Consider the following 21,160-nt stretch of genomic DNA (forward strand, 5'->3'; position numbering starts at 1 on the left):
GGGACCCAGAGAGGAAGTCGGAAGGCAGCGGCTAAACCTCGCGAGAGTTGCTTTTGCGCGCGAACTCTAAGAGCCGGGGTCTCGGGGTTAGGTTGGGGCTTTTCGCCGTGCAGGCTCCTTGGGGGACGCGACGAACCCCCGCGGATCCGGACACCTTCATCACCCCACCATGGAAGCCTCAACGCACAAGCAGCAGCAGCAGCCCGCGGCGACCAAGATCAGGAACCTGCCCTGGTAGGAGGAGGCCTGGCCGCCGCAGAGAAGGGGGTCGGCCGCGGGGAGGCAGCGGTCGGGGCGGGCAAGCGGCCCGGCCCCAGTCGGACCTCGCCCCGCCGCCCCCCCGACCTGCGGCCGGGAGGGAGTCACAGAGGTTCGCCTCGACACCCCTCAAATCCCCAGTCCCCCTCCGTCCTATTTATGACTTTTGCCAGATCTCCCTGCTCCCCTCCGCCCCATTCTTCTTACGGAAGAGAAAAACGGCGTTCGCACCGGGGTCACCGCACAGGGGTCCGATCCCGCGTCTGCTAACGCTGCCTTGGCCACCGTGCCGAAACGGCCTCCTCGCCGTTGCCAAAATCTTCGATGCGATTGGTCCAATTCTAAACTAAAATAAGCGTGATAATAACACTCCTTAGTTAACATTTACTTAAATGGCTTTCTATTCGATTATCAGGCACTGTATTCGGTGTTTGATCTTTACAAAGGCCCTAGGAGGTTGGTATTCCTTATTATTTCCAGTTTTAACAATTGGAATACAGCCAAAAGGTTAAATGGTTGGAATACAACCAGAAAGTTAAATGACAGAGCTAGAAAATGGGTTTGGATTTGAACCTAAATGGTCTAAATTCAGAGCTTGCACTGAGTTCCTTCCACAGCTGTGTCCTAATGATGGAAGTTGGCTTGATTTCAGAAAACTAGTTCTTGTCTAATAACGGGTTCAATTTGTTTTTATTATGGTAAAAACACATAACATACACTTTACACTTGTAACCATTTTAAAGTGCCCAGTTCCGAGGCATTACGTTCATTCAGAACGTTGTGCAACCATCCCATACCCATTGGCAGTCACTAATCGGCTTTCTGTTGCTTGGAATTTGTCTATTCTGGATATTTCATATAAATACAATCAATATCTGGCTTTTTGTAACTGGCTTCTTTTCACTTACCGTGTTTTCAGGGTTCCTCCATGTTGTTGCGTGTATCACACTCCATTTCTTTTTATGGCTGAATAATATTCCATTTCTTTTTATGGCTATACCACCATTTATTCATTCATGTGTTGGTGTATACTTGGGTAGGAGTTCAGTTTTGAATTCACATTGAAATAATAGGTGCCCATCCAGGTTGAAGTGACAGGCAGACAGCTGGAAAGGTGAAAGTGGGGCGGAGTTTATCAACCTCAGCATGATTGACATTTTGGGCCAGTCACAAGGGGTGGAGGGGCAGGGCTATCCTGGGCAGCGTAGGCTGTTTAGCAACATCCCTGGTTGCCTACCCACTAGATGCTGGTAGCACCCTCCACCCAACTGTGACAATGGAAAAATGTCTCCAGGTAGCGCCACATGCAGGACAAAATCGCCCCTAGTTGAGAACTTCAGGTCCATCTTCAAATGTAAAGGGTTTTGTGACTCATCCTCTTTGAGCAAGGATAGGAAAGAATTCTCTGGCATCTAACAAATTGTTCTTGCATTTATATGTGTTGTAATCCATGCTGAATTGTATTTCAGGGTTGAAAAATACCGGCCACAAGCGCTGAGTGACCTCATTTCTCATCAGGACATCTTGAACACCAGTAAGCATCCCTGTGGCATTGCCGTTATCCTAGTGGATGGACCTGTGCACGTTTCTTGGTGCTGTTGTCTCTGCCTTGTAATACCCTTGAAGAATCTGATTGAGCTTCATGGAATGCTGCTGTTAGGAGTTAAATCCTTCAGATGTTTTGATTCCTGTCTCTGCCTCTGATGTGCACATAGGGTTGAAGTGCATTTAGCCCAACTCACGGGCCCACAGTGACTCTTAGGAACTGATGGTATCTCTCTCTTTCTTCCTAATCCTCAGTTCAGAAATTCATCAGTGAAGACCGACTGCCACACCTGCTTCTCTATGGTCCTCCGGGGACGGGAAAGACATCCACCATCCTAGCCTGTGCCAAACAGCTGTACAAAGATAAAGAATTTGGCTCCATGGTCTTGGAGGTAAACGGGAGGGTTATTCGTACTCGACAAAGGACTCTGGTCTCTTAGTTGTGCTAGTTTTGTTTCCCTTTACAAGTAAGTTGTGCCCCTGGCGGCTGGGAAAGAAGCAGACGTAAAATAAGACATTTCAGTTCGCTTTTTTCTATAACTGGCATTTCAGTCTGGATTGGCATTCACTAGAGGGCAGTTGTAGGACCAGGGATTGTCTTTGCTGTTGACATTTTATACCCAAACACTCAGGGGTCAGTCAGTTGCTGGCTGTGTCCCATGTGCCCCTTCGAATTGCTTTTCCACATTCCTGCACCCAGCGCTTGCCCCAGAAGATGGAGCTGGAATGACTACAAGCTCTCTTGCCCTCTGGCTCCAGGTTCGGTTTGGCCAATAGGGGCCCTGGCAGGAGTCAGAGAAAGGAGAACGATGCCTGGACTTGCTCTGGGGGCCACCACAAGCTGGCAGCGTCCCCACCTGCAGGGCACATAACACTACCTGTTAACCCCATAAGACTTGGGGGTGCTAATGGGCCCCAGTAGTCCCTGAGGTATTGCATAGCTCTCGTGGTTTCCCCACACCCCATCCACACCTTTAAAAATCTCTCTTCATGTAATTTTCTTCAAATTACTGAATTTGAGCATGCCATCTGTTTATTGCTGGGACTCGACTGATACACTTAGATCACAAAATTCTCAATATTGTCCATTGCAAGAAAAAAAATGTTTAGCTTATTCTTGTTGGTGTTATAGATTGTAGAACCTTGCTGCCACTAATGTTCTTACCTCAGTGTATTAAAAACTTGGTAACTTCTGGGTTGCTCTAAGTTTGGTAGCTGAAATTAGCATCATTCTGCTCATGGTAGAGGTGCTGTTTACGGTGACCAGCCAATTAATTATCCCTCCAGAGTGGGTCAGTGATTTTCCTTGAAAGGGAGGAGAAAAATCAGACGTTTACCTTTCGGAATGTAATGTTATGATCTCATGAGTTGTGAGTTTTCAATACCATTGTGATCTCGTTTTTTTCATATTGATTATCCCTTAGCTATCATTGTATCTGGAGAAGTAGCTTGCTGAGCTGGATTGATGAAAAGATACTTTCATTCATAGATAGCACACCAACACATCTTTTATTTATTCTGGCTTCTCTCTTCCACATTTAGCTGAATGCTTCAGACGACCGAGGAATAGATATCGTTCGGGGACCAATCCTGAGCTTTGCTAGCACAAGGACAATATTCAAGTAAGAAATATTTGCATAATTTCTCTCCCTAGATATTTTGATCAGTGAGATGAGCTTAATTTTTTTAATCTTCCCCTTTGCTGGTTTGTAAAGGTTAAAAACCCCTGACAAAAACAGCCATGAAAAAGAGATAAAGTGCAGGGATGGTTGTAAAAAAAATGTGAAAATGCAAATATTAAAATAAAATATTATCCAAGTCTATATTAGCAAGTTCTTTGGGGAAGCACTAGCTTCATTTTATTAGTCAGCTGAGGACTGATTACATCCTAAGCCTGAATGAGCGAGTTTCTATTTAAACAAAAAGGAATTGAGATCAGATGGATAACTAGGATGGTGGTAAAAGAAAAAAAAAAAGAAAGAAAAAGATGAAAAGATAGGAGCGAAGGTGGTGGAAAAAGCAGCATGAGAGTAATAGGATACTGTATGGAAGAAGAGTTAAAGGCGTGATGGGGCGTTTCCTCTGTGACCACGGATGTCTGCTTTGGTCCGAGGTCTAAGAGACATGGACCCTGAAACAGGGCCTGATGGCACAGATGGGACGATGGAGGTTTGGGCCTGGAGGTTGAAGTGAGCTTCAAGAAATGTTGAGATGGTACCAATTGTTTTCCCAGGAAAGGCTTTAAACTGGTGATCCTGGATGAAGCTGATGCCATGACTCAAGACGCCCAGAATGCCTTGAGGAGAGGTAAGAAGGGCCGCGAAGTCCAGGGTGTTGGCTGATGAGTGCGTCAGAAGGAGAACTTGGAACTGGAGACACGAGATACGACATGGCTTCTGTTCCATTTTCCTTCACCTTCCGGCCCAGAGAAATCTCTCTGTACCTTTCCCCGTGTGTCCCACCTGATGATCTAGACAAAATCTCTCCCTATTGGGGGTTTCCCCTTTGAGCAGCTGGAAGGCATAAGCCTTGTTGGGACTTCTGAGGATGACCAGACACTGATGTTTCATCCTCCTTTTCAGCTGGGTTCCATTTCAGGGTTGGGAAGTTGTATCGTTTGATGGAAAGTCTTTTCATTCCTAAACTGCTTGGATCGATCCTTCTGCTGTTGGTGCCCTTCGATACAAAATAGCCAGGAAAGTAATACTGGAAATTTAGTGATGCTCAGAAAGCTGACATTACCTCACTGCTTTCCAAGGGAGTGATTTGGCAGGGACGGGAGAGTATCCTGTGATATGCCCGTCTTAAGGGGCCTGGGGCAGTTCATTTCTGAAAAGGACGGACATCATGTCTCTCATTAAGAGTCTGAGGTAATCTGCTAGGAGAGAAGGGTGATCTTTAGGAGATCTGGGTAGGAAGGAGTGGCTCGTCGCCAGTGTTCAAGAAGAGGAGGAGGAGGACAGAATATCTTCTGGTCCTCCAAGCTTTGGCAGCCTTTCTTTGGCATCTTGTTCTGAAGGCTGTCTGTCGGTCTGGGCAGATCCCTGTGCAGAAACACTGGGTGCTTACCAAATGAAACCCGTATCATAAGCGTGTCTGATTGCGGGTTGCTGCTGACTCCAGTGCTCTAAGGCTTTGAGGCAAGGGCCACTGGAAAGTCTGCAGAAAGCTACCCCTCCCCACCTATGTGAAAAGTGGAGCAGCATCAACCTGCCAAATAGAATTTTAGGCAAAAGGGCAGGAATGCTGGATTGCATGCCTGAATGGAATGGGACGGCCAGAGCGTCAGAATCATGGCGAATCGTAAAAAAAGGAAGCGTTTTATAAAATCCTGGGGTGACACGGTTGTCATCTTTTGGAGAGTGGCTGGTTTGAGTCCTAACCCCCCTTCAGTGGACCCCTCTCATTACAGTCGCATCCCCACATGTCTGTGAGCTTGAATTCTTGTTGCATGCCTGTTTCCTGTCCCCTTCATGTGACCATAGAACAATGTCTAGGACTTCTGGGTCCTTTGAAGCATCAGCATGGATATGAGGCGGCTTTCTCTTCCCTTGCCAGTGATTGAGAAATTTACTGAAAACACCCGATTTTGCCTCATCTGTAACTACCTGTCCAAGATCATCCCCGCCCTGCAGTCCCGATGCACAAGGTTCCGATTCGGTCCCCTGACCCCTGAGCTCATGGTTCCACGCCTGGAACACGTCGTAAGAGAAGAAAAGTAAGTGTGTTGAAAAGCAGGAAAGGTGAGGGCCTTGGGGACTGAGTGCAGTGGCTCTGGGGTGGCTGGCTGGTTTACATGCCAAGGTGATGTTTGTAAACGACTTAGCAGAGTGCCTAGTGCAGGGTCTGCCTGCTGCTGTCATTTTCTCCCGTCACAGACATTCTTCATACAAGTCATTCGGCTCTTCCCTTGTTTCCATTCTCCTCCCCTGGAAGCTGTCCCAGTTTCCTCCTCCTGTTCTTTTGTCATTGGAAAGTGCATGCTGCCAGTTCCCTTCTGCTAAGATGCCTCCAGTCTTTTTTGACTAGAAGGGAAGGTACTGAGGTATTCCATTCTGTGGAATCAGACGCCAAGCAAGGAGCCAACTTGAGCTGCTGCTTATTTGAAAGGAGGTGCTTTGGCTCTGATCACACATCTCACTAATGCTCTCTCCAGAGCACATAGTTCAAAGCCAGTTGTTCTACACAGCAAGGCCTGGTCTTGTGTAAGGGTCTTTCTAGACCTTGAGTACACTGCGACGACTAATGTGAAACCGTCATCCCTAAAAAACAGAGTCAATTCTTGATCCTGTAGATCAGGAAATTATGGTTAACTCCGTCCTTCCCTTTTTTTTCCTCATTGTTTCAAAACTTTCCAGGCTATCTTGTTCTCTTGGTGAATGCATGTGCTCTCAGGGGCGTCTCAGTCCCTTTTGCCTATTTCCTTTCAGGGTTGATATAAGTGAAGACGGGATGAAAGCACTTGTAACTCTTTCCAGTGGAGATATGCGAAGAGCTCTAAACATTTTGCAGGTATGACGCTACTCTTGGCACATCTCAGGTCGTTGCTACGGAATAGTTTTTCCAGAAAGACAAAAGCAACAGCACAACCAATCTGTCCATTTAGAAATCTGGAACTGGTCAGACTTCTTATCTCACGTGCCAGTGATCTCCCCACCACCTTTATATTTTGATCAATTGAAATAGTTTGTTGCAAACGAGGGAACGCTAGGAAAGGATTCTGCAACCGTAATACAGCCACCAGGCAGCGGCATCCTCTGTTGAGGCCAGCTCTTACCAGTGTCAAAACAGGGTTTGAGTTCTGTGCCCTTGTTAACATTGCTGCCTCAGCAGTTTCCTCCTGACCTGCTTGCAAACTTGGCGGCTGCTGTGATAGCCACCGTGATTCTCTCCCTGTCTGCACAGAGCACCAATATGGCCTTTGGGAAGGTGACAGAGGAGACTGTCTACACCTGCACAGGGCACCCGCTTAAGTCAGACATCGCCAACATCCTGGACTGGATGTTGAATCAAGACTTCACCACCGCCTACACAAGTATCCTTTCTTGTGTCCTGCCGATGGCACATGACATGCCCGAGGCCTGAACTTGGCCCCAGAAGCCCAGGCTGCAGTCAGCACCTACACCCTACCGGCAAAAGACAGTTGGCTGCAACTCTGGGCAGCTTGTTGTGGGAGCAAGATGGTGGTGGGTGGAGTGGGTCTTCAGTGCCTCAGAGTTCTTCCTGAGGGGTTCTGGCCTGGGTACAGCTTGAAGCCACTTCACTCACCATTGGAAGACACAGTTAGACCTTGGGATGGAAGATACACTCTTTTTCAAGTGGTCTGTGTTACTCTTGTTTTGTGAAATTAAAAGCTAGGTGTAGTGATACAAAGCCATTTGGGACATGTGAAAGGAACGTGTTTGGCTCTGTTGACAGAGATACAACTGTATCTTTTAGAAAGCCCTTATTGAAGATGAAAATGTAAGAATTGGGGTTCAACATGTGCAGTTTCAGAATGAAAGAGACAACTGTGTTGGAATTAAAAGCCCTGCTTTTGAAAGTCCCTCACCAGGGTTTGGATTCCGAATTCCCTGCAGCGGATTTGTTCTGCAATTGTTCCCTTTGCCTTAACTGCTCCTCTAGATATTATGGAGTTGAAGACTCTGAAGGGGCTGGCGCTCCATGATATCCTGACAGAGATACACTTGTTTGTGCATAGAGGTAACTTGCATTATTCCCTGGTTTAGCAGCTGTGGAGGTGGCATGCTTTGTGGCTGAGGGTGGTTAGAGAGGAAATACGAGGCTTCATTGTTGAAGCAAAGAAACGGGAATGAAAAAGTATAAACCTGGGCCGGCAGAGTGGCTCAGTTGGTTAAGAGCTCATTCAAGAGTGCAAGCTCTGAGCAACAGGGGTTCGAGTCCCTGCCCGAGCTGAGCTGCTAACAGGTGGCAGGATGGCTCAGCTATAACAACAAAAAAAACCCCAAAAAAACATATATATACATACCTGACCCCTCGTTATTATTTAAAACTTTGTTCCAAAAGTACTCTTTGAACCTCAAGGATTACCGGGAAGAGAGTGGAAACTTCTGAAGGCGACCTTGATTTCCTCCAGGGGATTGTATTTTACAGCTCAAGTCGTATGTTTTAATCACCTTTCTAAAAGAATCTTTTCCCCAAAAGGAGAGAGGGAGATGTAGCTTCATGTAAACCAAAGCTGTCGTAACTAAACCATCGTAAGTGCCACACTTGGCTCTATCGTCTATACAGAGAATTGGTTCTCAACCTGACCAGCACCTAGGGAATCACCCCCCGACCACCCAAGACCAATTTGGTTGGCCTGTTGCAGGGGAGCCGGGCATCCGTATTTTCTCAAACTCTCCAGGTGGTTTGTTGTGCAGCCTGTTGGAGCGCTTTCCTCCCCAACAGCCACCTGCGCAGACAATTGGGTCCATGAATGTCGGTTCTACTGATGCCTTTACAGGCCGTTTCGTAGCTGGCTTGCTGGCATGTTAACTCTGCCCAAGAATGTGGTTGGCTCAAGCCCAGCTCTGCACTTGATCGTGGAAGCTGAGCATAAGCTGACTTAAAAATCAGTAGTTTATGTTTGTTTTAAAAATTGGGACAGCAAGCAAGAACTCAGCTTTTCAATTACAGAGCTAGCTACCCAGTTTCTAAGAGCAGTGTTGATGACCCTTCCATGTTATGATCATTCTGGAATCTGCTAATTTTGTCTTTGGTTTCACTCTGAAGACTCACAAAACGGGGTGGATAAAAACCTGAAATTCTGTACAATTGTTACCTCCTTAGGGATCCGAGGCCTCAAGAAAAGCTTAGTGTTGCCCATCCGATGTGTTACACGTGTCTTCTGGGGCTTGTTTTTAAATAGGAGGGAATCACAGACCTCACTCATTTGCTTTTGCTTTTCCCCCAGTTGACTTTCCGTCTTCAGTGCGAATACATTTATTGACTAAAATGGCAGACATTGAGTGAGTATTTCCCAATTTTAATTCTTTTCCTCCATTTTCCCTTGGTGGGTTTTTTGTGTCTCCTTTCTTGGTTTCAACTTTTTGGTCTACATCCTTCCTACATGGCACAACCTAGTTTTGGGTGGGATTATTGAATGAACCGTAGGGAAGGGTGTGAGTTGCTTATTTAAAGAACATGAATAAACACAAGGACAGGTGCAGCTCAGTTACATATTTGAGATAAAGACTTCAAAGGCTTGGTTCACGTTGGTTCTGGAAATGCTCTTGTTATTCCAGAGGCCTGCTGCAGTTCAGATCTAGTTTTGACGGTAACCAGCGTTAAGGCATTTGGGCATACTAAACCATATTGGGGGGAAAAGTAAACAAACGCAATTTTCCCCTTTGCCTGGTTTAGTGACGTTATTAGCACCTAGTGAAGATGGCAGCTGTCAGTTAAGCAGACTAAAGCACTGGGTTCAAAACAAGCCGGCAACATAGGCCAACTCCAATTTGCCATCATTGGCTTTCAGATGTACAAATTACATGACTTCTTAGCACTGCTTTGTGAATATTGATTTTGCTTTCAATGGCTGTCACTTAAAAGGTGACAACATGAAGCGCCAGTGTCCTGCTTTACATCACAACCACTCTTCCCACTGAATTACGAGGAAGGAAATCTTAATGATAGTTCCTCTCCAGGTATTTTGTGAGTGAAGAAATAATCCTTAATTATATAAATTCTGCATATCTGTATACAGCTAGGACAAAGTTAAGTTCAGAATAATGCAATTGATAACAATTTTTTAAACTTAATTTTTCCTCACCAGTTTGAATCAAATATATGAGTGTTTATGGCAGAGAAGCAAATGTTAGGGAGACACATTCAAGATTGATATCCAGGATACTTTTTTTGTTTTGTTTTTTGTTTTTTTAGCTGAGCCTTCCTGCCACCTGTTGGCAGCTCAGCTCGGGCGGGACTCGAACCGCTTTGCTCAGAGCTCACACTCTTGAGCGAGCTCTTAACCAACTAAGCCACTCGGCTGGCCCAGGATACATTTTTATAATCACCTATCCTCTTTCAGCAGGTTTTCCGTCTTTGATCTCTTTTGTTGTCTTGCCAAGGGGAGACGTCTGTGATACTCTAGTCTTACCTTTTGTTCGGTTCCTTTTAGATACAGACTGTCAGTTGGCACCAGTGAGAAGATTCAGCTGAGCTCCCTCATCGCTGCTTTTCAAGTCACCAGAGACCTGATTGTCACAGAGGCCTAGATACCGAGCACCTTTCGCTGCAGTTCTCAGGCTCTCCGTTATGCAATGAACTGCTGCCTGGGGCCACTGGATGACACCACAGTCACCCCAAGTCTTGGAAAACTATTCCAGGCATGGGTGGTAGGCAGACGAATACAAAGTACCTTGTTTGTGGCTGTTTGGAGCAGAGATGTACAAAACAATTTTAAGGTACAGCTGTCTCATGGCACTGCCCACTTTTATTTTATGGGAGGAGCAAAAAACCTTTATTTCAGGTTTTTACCCTTTAGTTGCTTGGATGGCAGGAAATTGGCCTGCCCTATTTTGTTTCAGAATGTAAGGCTTTCAGCTCTAACATGGTCCATGTGTCTTCCAACTCAAGATTAAAACGAACATCACCAAAATCAAGTATAAATATAATCGGTGGCACTGTTGCTATATCGCCTTTTACAGTAGGTGTTAATGGGTTTCTGGCCAAAACTATTCCACGCATAAAATGGACCCAATTCTCTTAAAAACTGGGCTTTTTATTTCTTCTCTCAAAGTAGAGGAGTTACTAACAGATTCCTAATTGCGGTGTGGACAGCAGAAAAAATTTCACTTTAAATGATGCCATTAAGGGTCAGAGGTTGTACAACATTCATTTAATGCAGGGAGGGGGGTACATAAGAGGAACCCTCGCTGTAAGCCTGCCACTGTCGAAAGGCTTAGGACCTGTATGCAAATGTGAGTTTATTTTACAGCAGTTAATGCTGCCATTATATCGTTCTTCGTAATAAAAATAAAGCAGCTTTGTTGTTGGTTGTGTTAACAAGTGACTCTCCTTTCCCTACCCAGTTATAAAGACACTGACTTATCCAACTTGCATCTAAATGAACCTTTTCCACCTCTGATAGCATGGAATCAACTCTGGAGGCTGTTCTTTATAAAGATGTCCATTCTTATACCACCGGAAGAGAGAACTTGCTTCATGCCATCATTCACGTAGGACTCACTCCCCAAGGACACCAGTGAGGTTTGTAGCTAATGGCTAATTGGGGCCTCCCGGACTACACTGTGATTTTTCAAGATAACCACAAAATTAAAAATTTGCCCAATCCATTCCCAGTTGTCCTGTTGTACGTTTTAAAGGTGATTATTTTTCTTAATGGAAAAAATGGAGTGCCAAAAGCTTTTAACTTTTTCCTTTCAATGAAAGCCTCCCGTCTCGAACAGAAATGTTTTTCTTCAGCAACAAAGGCGGCAGAGGAGACTCCTACTTTTTCAACACGCTTTATGTTACATTGGCCTCCACAAAGCACCTATTAGGAAAGGCGAAGCATAAGATGTTGCATTTCTTTTCAAATAATTTAAAATATATTAAACTTTCCAAAGGCAGATTTTGTTTGAGGTGTCTTGATTAGAGAAATACACACCACTGAAGAAGAACAGTTAAGTACGTTTCAGGAGCTATATTTGTTGAGGGGTAGAGCTAAAACTGGCTCATTAGTCCAATGAGGTGAAGCAGCAAACTCAGACCTCGTACATAGGATATGGGCTGAAGTGATGACAACACCAATGCTTAACAATTAAGGAGACACCTTCACAACTGTTCCACTGAAGCACTATGGTTTTTAACCTAGTATCAAGAAAAACACAGTTGTACCTTATTATCTGTTGAGAAAACACAAATAAATATGCTAATGATGGCAAACAACTGATAACTCAGCCATTTGAACAGTCATGCAATTTAGGAATAAATCCTTGTGTAACCTGACAGAGGAATTTGTCATCTTCACATGCACACCATTGTTTAAAAAAAAAAAAAGCCAATTATATAGTGTCTATCAGTCAGGAGCACAGCCTCTGAGTCACCTGTGATGAGTTAAGCTAAGTTAATACCTCCTCCCAGAGACAGCTCCATGAAAACTTGGTCCTGCTGGTCAGAGGGGGGCTAGGGGAAGGAAAGACTTGCCAACATCAAAGCAACTCTGACACAACAGGAGAGCACTTGAAACAACGCCACCCACCACTGTATCTGAAACACAACATGATCAGTACTAGGCAGAGGTCACACTTCCCAGCAGGGGGGAGTTGAAACCCGCCTGCCACTCCAGAAAGGCTCAAGGCCTAGTTACTCATCGAAACATCAGTAACTGCACTTTGAATCAAAACTACCAGAAAGAATTCAAAATTGTGTATACGTGGACTGAAGATTTAAGGTAAGGCTCTGTGGCCACAGAAGTGGAACCCCCTCCTCTCTGACTGACTTGCCCATGTCAGGAGGGAGAAGATCATGACTTGTCCACTGGAATCTGATTTTGCTACATTCTATTCACAGTCTCAAAGAGAAATTCTATTCATATTTCAATCGAAGACCAAGATGTTTGGCCCATTATCCCAGCTACTTCTTTGCCAGGGAGGTTTCTCCTGCTACAAAGAAAACAAGACTGTAGCATTGCTTAAAAAGTCCTGTACGTGAGGAACTCTTTCATTTTCTTGGGGATTGGCAGTGCTAGCACTTGGTAGGTTGTTAGAAAACTTCGAAGGGCTTTCCGGCATAAGTGCTTCAGTGATGATAGGACCCTAGGAGCTGTCCAGAACTGGACATGACCATCCCTCGTCCTGAAACAAAACAGAAAGCAATGCGTTCAGACGGACCTAGGAAATAGGTTTGCATTGGGATGGATATTAATGTTTCTACTCTGACTTGCACTAGCAGGAGGCGGCAGAGTGAAATGTAACCCTGGCTGATGAAATGGATGTAAAAGCCGTGGTGCTGAATAATTAAGGCTGCTGAGAGCATTATAAGAACTCCAGACACCTTTGATACCAAAGTGCTATCTCTGTCAGCACAGCTCTTTCTAAATCATACTATGAGTGCAAATGTAACAGAGGGAAGAGTGCCACCTGCTGAATTATAGATGGTCCCTGTCCTAGAGATGGTAAGGTGGTCTTTGCCCTAGATGGTTTCCCATATAAATTCTGCATCATCTTAACTTAGGCTTCCTTGGTTGTCATGAATTGTAACTCTTTAATTACCATTAGATTAAATATTAAAAGAGTAAATGATAACCTATAGTGGCAGAATATTAGAATTTTATGTAATCTTGGATTTCCTTAAAGCCTTCCTCACAGGCAAGAAAATTCTAGATGCTTGCTTTCCTTACAAAGCTACATGGTATACTCAGCAGATATTGTTGCCCATCTGTTCAGCTCACAGATACATACCCTGTGGCAATAACTCCACCATGTGGAAAAAATGTGCAGCAAAGACCATTGGTCATAGGAGCAAATGCGATTGGAGTTTTCAGTTCCAGGGCCCAGATCCTGAGGAGTCTGTACAAAAGAGAAAAGGAGGTTAACGTGAGCAGACCTGGGGCCAGGCCCATCGGTAATGCTGCGATTACTTGCAAACACCTGCTCTGAGGCTGCACAGAGATTTCTTTTGTTACCTGTCATCCGCCACGGTGGCAAGGTACAAGCCTTCCGGAGAGAAGCACACAGATCTCAGGGAGCTAATGTGGACATCGCTGTCGTCCATGGGGGGGTCAAGCTGGGTGTGGCTGAGGAGAAAGAAACAGGACAGGAAGCCTGGAGGGATGGCTTCCCTCCATCCTTTATTTTCATCCCCAGGCAGGAGGCCAAAATGCCCTGACTATGAAAAGGCTGAAATTGGGCCAGCCAAGTGGCTCAGTTGGTTAAGAGCACGCGCTCTGAGCAACAGGGTCACTGGTTCGATTCCCACATGGGCCAGTGAGCTGTGCCCAAGTTGAGCTGCCGCTGAGCTGCCAACAGGCGGCAGGCTGGCTCAGCTGCTGAGAGCATGTGCTCCTAACAAAAAGGCTGCCGGTTTGACTCCCGCAGGGGATGGTGGGCTACACCCACCCGCAACTAAGATTGAACACGGCACCTTGAGCTGAGCAGCCTTGAGATGCCGATGGGTGGCCGGATGGCAACTGGACCTGGAGCTGAGCTAGCTGCGCCCTCCACAACTAAGATTGAAGGACAACTTGGCTGGTCCCCTTCCCAAGTCCCCAACACTGTTCCCCTTCCTCAATTCCACCCCCCGCAAAAAAACAAACAAACAAAGAAAAACAGAAGGTAACACCTAAAAAAAAACCAAACAGTTCAAATCGCATCTTGTACTCCCGATGGAAAAGCTTGGGATTTGCAGACTAGAAAAGGAGATTGGGAAAAAGTGCTTTCCTAAGGTTCTCAGTGTCTTGTGAAGGGGGCTGAAGGGTTACCAACACTCCCTGTACTAGTTTCTTTATGCAAAGTAGGTCAATCCTCACTTTCATGCCACAGTGCAAACTGAAAGTCTTTTTTAGGCTGAGATACACGATAATTATAGGACTGCCTAGTCTTTGCTTCATAAAACAACAAGAGATAGAAGGGGAAAAAGTAGACCAGGTTTGAGAGAACATGAAAATTCATTCTGGAAATAACAGTTTCGATAAGAGGATCATTCTGAACTTGTTACTACAGTTATTAGTAAATGGAAAGAAAGAGTCACTTTGAGGTTTCTTAATGCTGAATCCAAAGAAGTACAGACAGCCTCCTAAATCAGGAGATTGCAAGGCACTTGGTTCTAACTTGAGAACTTAATTGACAAGGAAACAGTCCTGCACACCAGCCTCAGAATAAGCATTGAACCCACGGTGTCTTTCACCCAGGTTGCTCCCTCCCGTGCCCCAGACTCCAAAAGGGCCGTGTCTAATCCAAGGCAGCTTTCTCATTAGTCACCCCACACGGAAGTCATAAGCAGGGATTCAGTCCTTACTGGAGTGACCTCAGCCTCTCGCCAGTGTAGGGGTCCCACATGATCACGTCGGTATCGTAAGAAGCCGTGACAAGCAAGGCAGAGTCCGGAGAGAAATCACAAGAGACAACACTGCTTTGGTGGCCCTCTAGCTTCCGGATTAATGTGTAGGACCGCATGCTCCATAGAAAGACCTGTGGAAAGGAATAGGTGCCTGGTTAGGGGCGGAAGCCAAGTGCTTAGAGCGTGAACAGTGAGTGAAAGGCACAGCAATGTCGTCTTCAGGCCCCGTGGCCAGGTGAAGCCACGCTCTCCACTCCCTTTTTCTACAGCTCTCCCAGAACTATCATAGAGAGGCTTCAATAAAGTAACAGGTCTGAATTTTGGGGGTGCCTAACCGATGGACATGACCAGGAGTCAGCAAACCGCGGCTCATGAGCCATATGCAGCTCATCGGGTACGTTCCGTCTCAAAAGTTTGCCGACCCCTGGAAGAGCCAATCCTGTCCCTCACAACAATTTAAAAATTATTCAAGAGCCATAAATATATTTTTACATAATCACCGTTATGTGAATGATATCCTTTAAAAATTTTGTAATTGAAACTATGATAGTTTTAGTTTCATTTTCAATTTTACTTCAGAACCACATGCTCGCGAGCCGCAGTTTGCTGACCCCTGGGCGGCTCTTCCGTCTCAAACGTTTGCCGACCCCTGGACATGCTCGAGAACTCACCGTAAGAAGGAATAAATGGGGCCAAACTCAGGAAGACTGCCAGCACACACGTATCAGTAAAGGCATCTGAGTTCTGCTTCTGAGCCCCGTATGCAAAACAAGCAGTACGTGCTGATGAAGACCTAAGCAAAGGGCTATCTTGTCCTTTCACTTAAAACCAAATATAGGGGTCAGAAGTGAACTTCAGAGCTAACAACATGTGGAGGCACCTTGCCATGCCATTTTACACCCCAACGAATTCACAGGACCATGGAACTCTGCCTCGTGACAGTATGTCTGCCACAGCTCATCACTTCAAACCTTTTTGAGAATCGTTAAAAGTATAATAGGGTTTTCTTTTTTTTTTTAAGAAAACTCTCACTTTCACATAGTTCCAAACCTCAAGTCAATGATTAACCATGTAGGCTGTACCAAATAGTGAATTCTTAACTTTCCCAAGTCAGTCACAGCAAACAGTTCCATGCAGATACAAAATTCAAATAAACTGTTCCAAATTGTGCTTGGGTTTCTAATACTTTTTAAAAAAGAACAGACAGGATTTCAGGACAAAGTTCAACAAGTAACTGTACATTACATGATTTGAAATGAAAATCCTAATTAGGTAGATTCAGATTAGATGGTTCAAAGGAAATTTGGATCCATATGTAGGTTGCAACTTTTTAAATCTTCGACTCCAAGGGGAAAAGAAATTTAAAAAGCACCCCTTTACCATTTGTAAAGTCACACAGCCCACTGAGGATGGGATGGCAGCGATCTACTTAAACACCTATTCTTTTGGTTCACGTCAAAGTGCCAATCAAACGGGAGGTGTTCAATAGGAGGCCACGCCCACCAGCATGCCTTCAGCTGGGGCTGATTTGCAGGTGGGTTTTAAGGACGCTTGGCTTCTTTACCGGCTCACACATGAGGCCAGTTGAGACCTCCGTGTCTTGCTGAACTACAGCAATAGAGGAAATGGCACCCAATGTGTGACACTTACTGACTTCTCTCCAGCTGCAGAGCACAGCATGCTGCAGTCTGGGGAGATGGAGCAGCAGTACACCCACTGAAGATGGCCCGATAACACCTGAATCTGTTTACCTGGCAGAGAAAAGGAGCAAACGGTGAGCTGACTCAAAACGACAAAGAACTGTAGTGATGGCCCACCCACCCGGTATATCCATCCAGTTCTCTACCAACTGAGTCCCAACACCCACTTTTTAATGTCGAGAAATAAATATGACAGAATTTGTCATTTAAAATGCCTGAAATCTATTCATATAATAGTCTAATGCCCAAGGGAAATTGCTACCTACTGTGTCACCGAAGTCCACAAGATCATGGGGATAAAGAGAGTGTACACAGATCAGGTTTGATCGATCCCTCCCTTTGATAGCAGGGAACATTCTTTCCAGGTCCCTCAACTACCTCAAGTACTTTGAAGCACTGTTCTAAATTTGAGCGAGTGTGTCTCTTCAATTCTCTCTGTAATGGTTTCCCCCTCGTCATAAGAATCCCACTCTAGGAGCGACCGGGTGGCTCAGGGGGTTAGAGCACCGTGCTCATAACACCAAGGTTGCCGGTTCGATTCCCACATGGGCTGCGGAGCTGAGCCCTCCAATAACTAGACCGAAGACAGCTACTTGATTTAGAGCTGATGGGGCCTAGAAAAACAGTTCCCCAATAAAATTTCTTAAAAAAAAAAAAAAAGAATCCCACACTGCACTCTCACCACCCTGCTCCCTCCTCTCATCCCCAGGGTGTCTGGACGGGCACTGGTGCAGAGCAAGTAGGGCCACAGGCTCCGGAGGCAGGCAAACCTGGGTTTGAACCCTGGCTCCACTCTTTACTTGGAGCATAACCCTAGGTCACTCATGTAACTTCTCCAGGTCTCAGATTTTGGAAAAAATGAAATGCCCCTCCATAGGGAAATGAGTGAATAAAAGGTGGTGTATCCACCCTGTTAATTCAGATGAAATTAAGGATGGAGATTTTCCACGGAGTACTGTTTAATGAGAAAAGATTCAGAAAAAAATGTAAATGATTCCATTTCTGTAGAACAATGACCCCACAACACATAAATGGAAGAGTGTGAGTGTTTCAATAGGATTATACAAGCATAGAGCAAAATATGGAAAGAAATATGGAAGACTCTTAGTATGGGTTTTAAAATTATAGGGGAATTATGGAAAGCAATCCTCCCCCCCCAAAAAAAAGGAAATGGAAAAAAAAGTTTATATGGTCATTTATATGCATTTATAAATATATGGATATGCATGGGTATATATAAAAATTTTTTTTTTCCGGCTGGCCGAATGGCCCAATTGGTTAAGAGTTAGCTTAAGAGCGTGAGCTCTGAGCAACAGGGCCACCGGTTCGATTCCCACATGGGCCAGTGACGCCGCGCCTGAGCTGAGCTGCCGCTGAGCTGCCAACAGGTGACAGGATGACTCAGCTGGTTAAAAAAAAAAAAAAAAAGTTGGTGTTAAACTTTTTTGCTTTAAGTAAGTCATGGTTTCTTCAGCTGTCAAATAAGAACAGAACCTGCCCCCTGAGGTAGTTGTGAGTGTTGAATAAATTGAGGCAAGTAGTGCAGGGCAGGGCCTAGAGCCTGGGAACATTACTTTATGACTCTCTTCTCCTTAAAAAGCCATAATAACTGACCTAGTCCACTCTGCCCCCTCTCAGGTGCTCTCAGTTAGTCCTCCCTTCCCAACCACCAAGTGATTTTCAAAGCCACCTCAGGGACCTTCCTTAGATGGTGGCAAGCTGCCACTGGACACACATTAAAAATGGCACTGCCTTCCCAGTCAGCAGACCTATCTGAGGCTATGTGATTACAAGTTCCATAGTAACGGGTAGAAACCACTTCGAGTTTTCTTAGTGATTAGATGCCTTCAGATGAGGACAATCCAAGCACCTCCTTAGTTGTCTTGATAAATTATCAGGCTCGTTTCTAAGAGGGCGAGAGACAGGTCCCCTGTCGTAATTGGGGGACAAGTCGTAGCTCAGGCAAGAGTACCGGCGCCTGTGCATTATCAGGGGCCAGTTTGCCTCTTCATGAACTGTCCGCATCACCACTTCCTCCTTCCACCTTCCCTCTGGCGTCTGCAGCGCAGCCCACATGGGGGAGAAACGGCCTGGCAATGAATTCCCTGTCTCTCTGTCACCAGAGGTTATGTGGAATTCTTTATTGGGCCGCTCCTATACATAATTCTGCTCAAGGCAGAATTCCATAAAAGCTGACCCCCGCTAACCTGGGAGAATTCTTCTGACCTACAGTCTACTTCACAAAGAAACTTTATCTCTAACAGGAAGTACCCAACATGGATGACTTCTTTTAGTTCAGTTCTCCTCAACCCAGGGAGACTCTGCCCTCCCCATGGACATGGGGCAATGCCTGGAGACATTTTGGTTGTCACAGCTGTAGAGTGCTACTGGCACCTACAGGGTAGAGGCCAGGGATGGGGCTCAACATTTTAGAATGCATAGGACAGCCCATAACAAAGAATTACCCAGCCCAAAATGTCCATCGCGCCATGGTGGAGGAAACATATTCTACATCATGTATTTTCAATGGAAATGATATCAGTAGTGGCAGAAACTGGTTCTTGAGGGCCAAAATCATCCTACCTTTTTTAAGCACAAAGCATAAAGACGCATTCAATACGTAAATAGATATAATACGTCTTTGGTATTAAAATCTTCAAAGGGTGGGGGTGGAGGGGGTGATTGGGAAAAAGATGTCTAAAAAGGCTCCTTAGGAAACAGTAATAGAAAAAGGTTGAGCAACGCTCTTCTGGATAAAAATGACGTAGGTAGGGAACGGGACAAATCCAGTCTTTTACGAGTTGCCCGGGAGTCCTGTCACCTCCATACCATGTTTATTCAGGTCCCAGATGCGAAGAGTCTTATCCCGAGACGCAGAGACCAAAATCAAACTGCCACTGGGTGTGAAGCTCAGGTCTCTGACAACATCTTGGTGGCCGGAAAGATTCAAAAGCAGGAGCCCTAGGGCGGAAGGGAGCGGGAGCACTCAGTCAGTGGGAGAAGTGGCACCCGGTCTGCCAGGCACAGCTACACCCCTCAGCCAACTGGGAGGCCCCTCTGGACCCCGATCAGGACATGAACACAAGCCTCCAGAACCCTGTGCCAGCCAAAAACGACCTACCTGTCTGTACCTCCCAAATCTTGATTTGTCCATCATTGAGTCCCGTAGCGAGGATCAGGCAAGAGACATCTGGCACCTGGGGATGGTGGCGTGCCCAGAGCTTCCTGCTGGGCGGAGAAGGCCACGGGCTGAAGGCCAAGCCCCAGACAATCTGCCCACAGTCCAGCGTCTTCTCCTTGGGGCTGCCTCGTCCTTTTGGATCATTTTTGCTGCTTCGGCTTTTGGCTTCAAACTCTTTAGGAATGCTGGCGGAAGGGGAGAGTTCTGAATGAGTCTGAAATTGTCACCAAGTCAACCAGCGTTTCCTCGTGGGGTATCTAGGACTTTTAAAATCCTAGAAACACACGGGCTCTCGCTGAATTCTGGTAGGACTTTGCTTTTTGTTGTTTTTTTAGAATGTGTGTAACAGAGGCTTCACCGGCCATGGTTCCTGACATTTGTGATTGCCCGGAAATGGGGTGACCTGCTCTGTGGGATAACTAGATTCCAGGTGCCCCTGGGAGCCATCTGCTTCCTCAGCAAGTTCTCGCGAGTTTTGGTGTATGAGCACGCAGGTTTCCTAACAAGAAAGCAAGCATGCTGTAGGTGTGGAATGAGGACAGGACTTGGAGCCTGAATACCCCCTGTGCTCTCCTGCCTGATGAGCGCCCCCTTCTCTAGCTTAGAACTCACTCCCAAGACGCAGGAAAACCAACCCTTTTCTTGCCAACAGTTTGCCTGGTACACGCGGATTCCTGCCTTCGCTCGCTATGTTCCAATCAATTAATGTGGCTTTTTCCTTTACTTCCCTGATGGTACATCCAGCACAGGAACCAACCAACAGAGAGAAAGAACCCACAGAACACCCAGGGGTGCCCTGAACTGAAAGATCTCACAGCTTGATCCTCTCTTTTTATTTTCTACTTACAGTGAATACAAGGCCCAGATAAGCTAAGGGAGACTCAGTCCCTGGGATACGGGGCCCTTCCACCACTCTGCCGAGCAGACAATATCTCAAAGGCCTGAGCCATTAGACCGCCTGAGGTTCAGTCTGAAAACTGGAAACGTTTCCTGTCTGTGGTACACTTGATCAGTGCAAGTGTGAAGTCCTACTTTTCTCTGTGACCCTGAGCTAGGGGAAATCGGGATATGATAAAGCTGGAATTCAGTACATGAGAAAGCCTATACTCACATACATGTAGTTACACCTCTTCACGTATTACATTTGCCCCCCGAAAGTTAAGTAAATCACATTTTTGTCAGTTGTGTGGCTGAAATCTATTTAAAAATTTTAACCAAGCTCACCTATAAAATTAGGAGGAACTAGAGTATAGCCTCCTTCAGCTCTAAAACGCTTAGTCTAAATCGGAGGTTGGCAAACTCTGCTTAGGCCAGCAGTCTGTTTTTATAAGTCAAGTTTTAACGGAATATCATTATGCTCATTTGTTCACCTATTATCTACGGGTGCTTTGATGCAGAAGAACAGCAGAGTTAAATCTCAACAGAGACTAGATGGCCTGCAGAGGCGAAAATATTTACACTCTGGGCCTTT

At 45.6% G+C, this 21,160-nt stretch overlaps 2 protein-coding genes across 4 annotated transcripts in view; one reads left to right on the plus strand and one right to left on the minus strand.

Moving 5' to 3' along the window:
- RFC5 (replication factor C subunit 5) lies at nt 1-11,584 on the plus strand. 2 transcript variants are annotated; one of them, XM_019649150.1, is made up of 11 exons: nt 1-234; nt 1,728-1,792; nt 2,059-2,195; nt 3,346-3,425; nt 4,037-4,110; nt 5,362-5,521; nt 6,234-6,315; nt 6,709-6,838; nt 7,429-7,506; nt 8,720-8,774; nt 9,926-11,584. In XM_019649150.1, the coding sequence occupies exons 1-11, from the start codon at nt 170-172 to the stop codon at nt 10,020-10,022; spliced, it is 1,023 nt and encodes a 340-aa protein (XP_019504695.1). In that variant the 5' UTR covers nt 1-169; the 3' UTR covers nt 10,023-11,584. The 2 variants fall into 2 exon arrangements, with proteins under 2 accessions (XP_019504695.1, XP_019504696.1); XM_019649151.1 differs by lacking the exon at nt 8,720-8,774 and having other exon boundaries at nt 57-234.
- WSB2 (WD repeat and SOCS box containing 2) overlaps nt 11,258-21,160 on the minus strand; it is an 18,105-nt gene continuing 8,202 nt past the window's right edge. For both annotated transcript variants that reach the window (XM_019649149.1, XM_019649148.1), the window contains 7 exons: nt 19,630-19,874; nt 19,338-19,469; nt 16,459-16,559; nt 14,767-14,939; nt 13,436-13,546; nt 13,212-13,319; nt 11,258-12,605 (listed from right to left, as the gene is read on the minus strand). In XM_019649149.1, coding sequence (XP_019504694.1) covers nt 12,443-12,605; nt 13,212-13,319; nt 13,436-13,546; nt 14,767-14,939; nt 16,459-16,488 — 585 coding nt within the window. In that variant the 5' untranslated portion in view covers nt 16,489-16,559; nt 19,338-19,469; nt 19,630-19,874 and the 3' untranslated portion in view covers nt 11,258-12,442. The remainder of the gene's footprint in view (nt 12,606-13,211; nt 13,320-13,435; nt 13,547-14,766; nt 14,940-16,458; nt 16,560-19,337; nt 19,470-19,629; nt 19,875-21,160) is intronic.

This window comes from Hipposideros armiger, unplaced genomic scaffold (genome assembly GCF_001890085.2).
Source record: "Hipposideros armiger isolate ML-2016 unplaced genomic scaffold, ASM189008v1 scaffold_129, whole genome shotgun sequence".
In the NCBI taxonomy this organism is placed as follows: Eukaryota; Metazoa; Chordata; class Mammalia; order Chiroptera; family Hipposideridae; genus Hipposideros; species Hipposideros armiger.

What these genes read in the sequence shown, in the direction of transcription:
- RFC5 (XM_019649150.1), top strand. Translation starts at nt 170, where the DNA reads ATGGAAGCCTCAACGCACAAGCAGCAGCAGCAGCCCGCGGCGACCAAG. An exon ending in TCAGGACATCTTGAACACCA is followed by an intron (nt 1,793 to 2,058) that starts GTAAGCATCCCT and finishes CCTAATCCTCAG; the next exon opens with TTCAGAAATTCATCAGTGAA. An exon ending in AGCACAAGGACAATATTCAA is followed by an intron (nt 3,426 to 4,036) that starts GTAAGAAATATT and finishes TTGTTTTCCCAG; the next exon opens with GAAAGGCTTTAAACTGGTGA.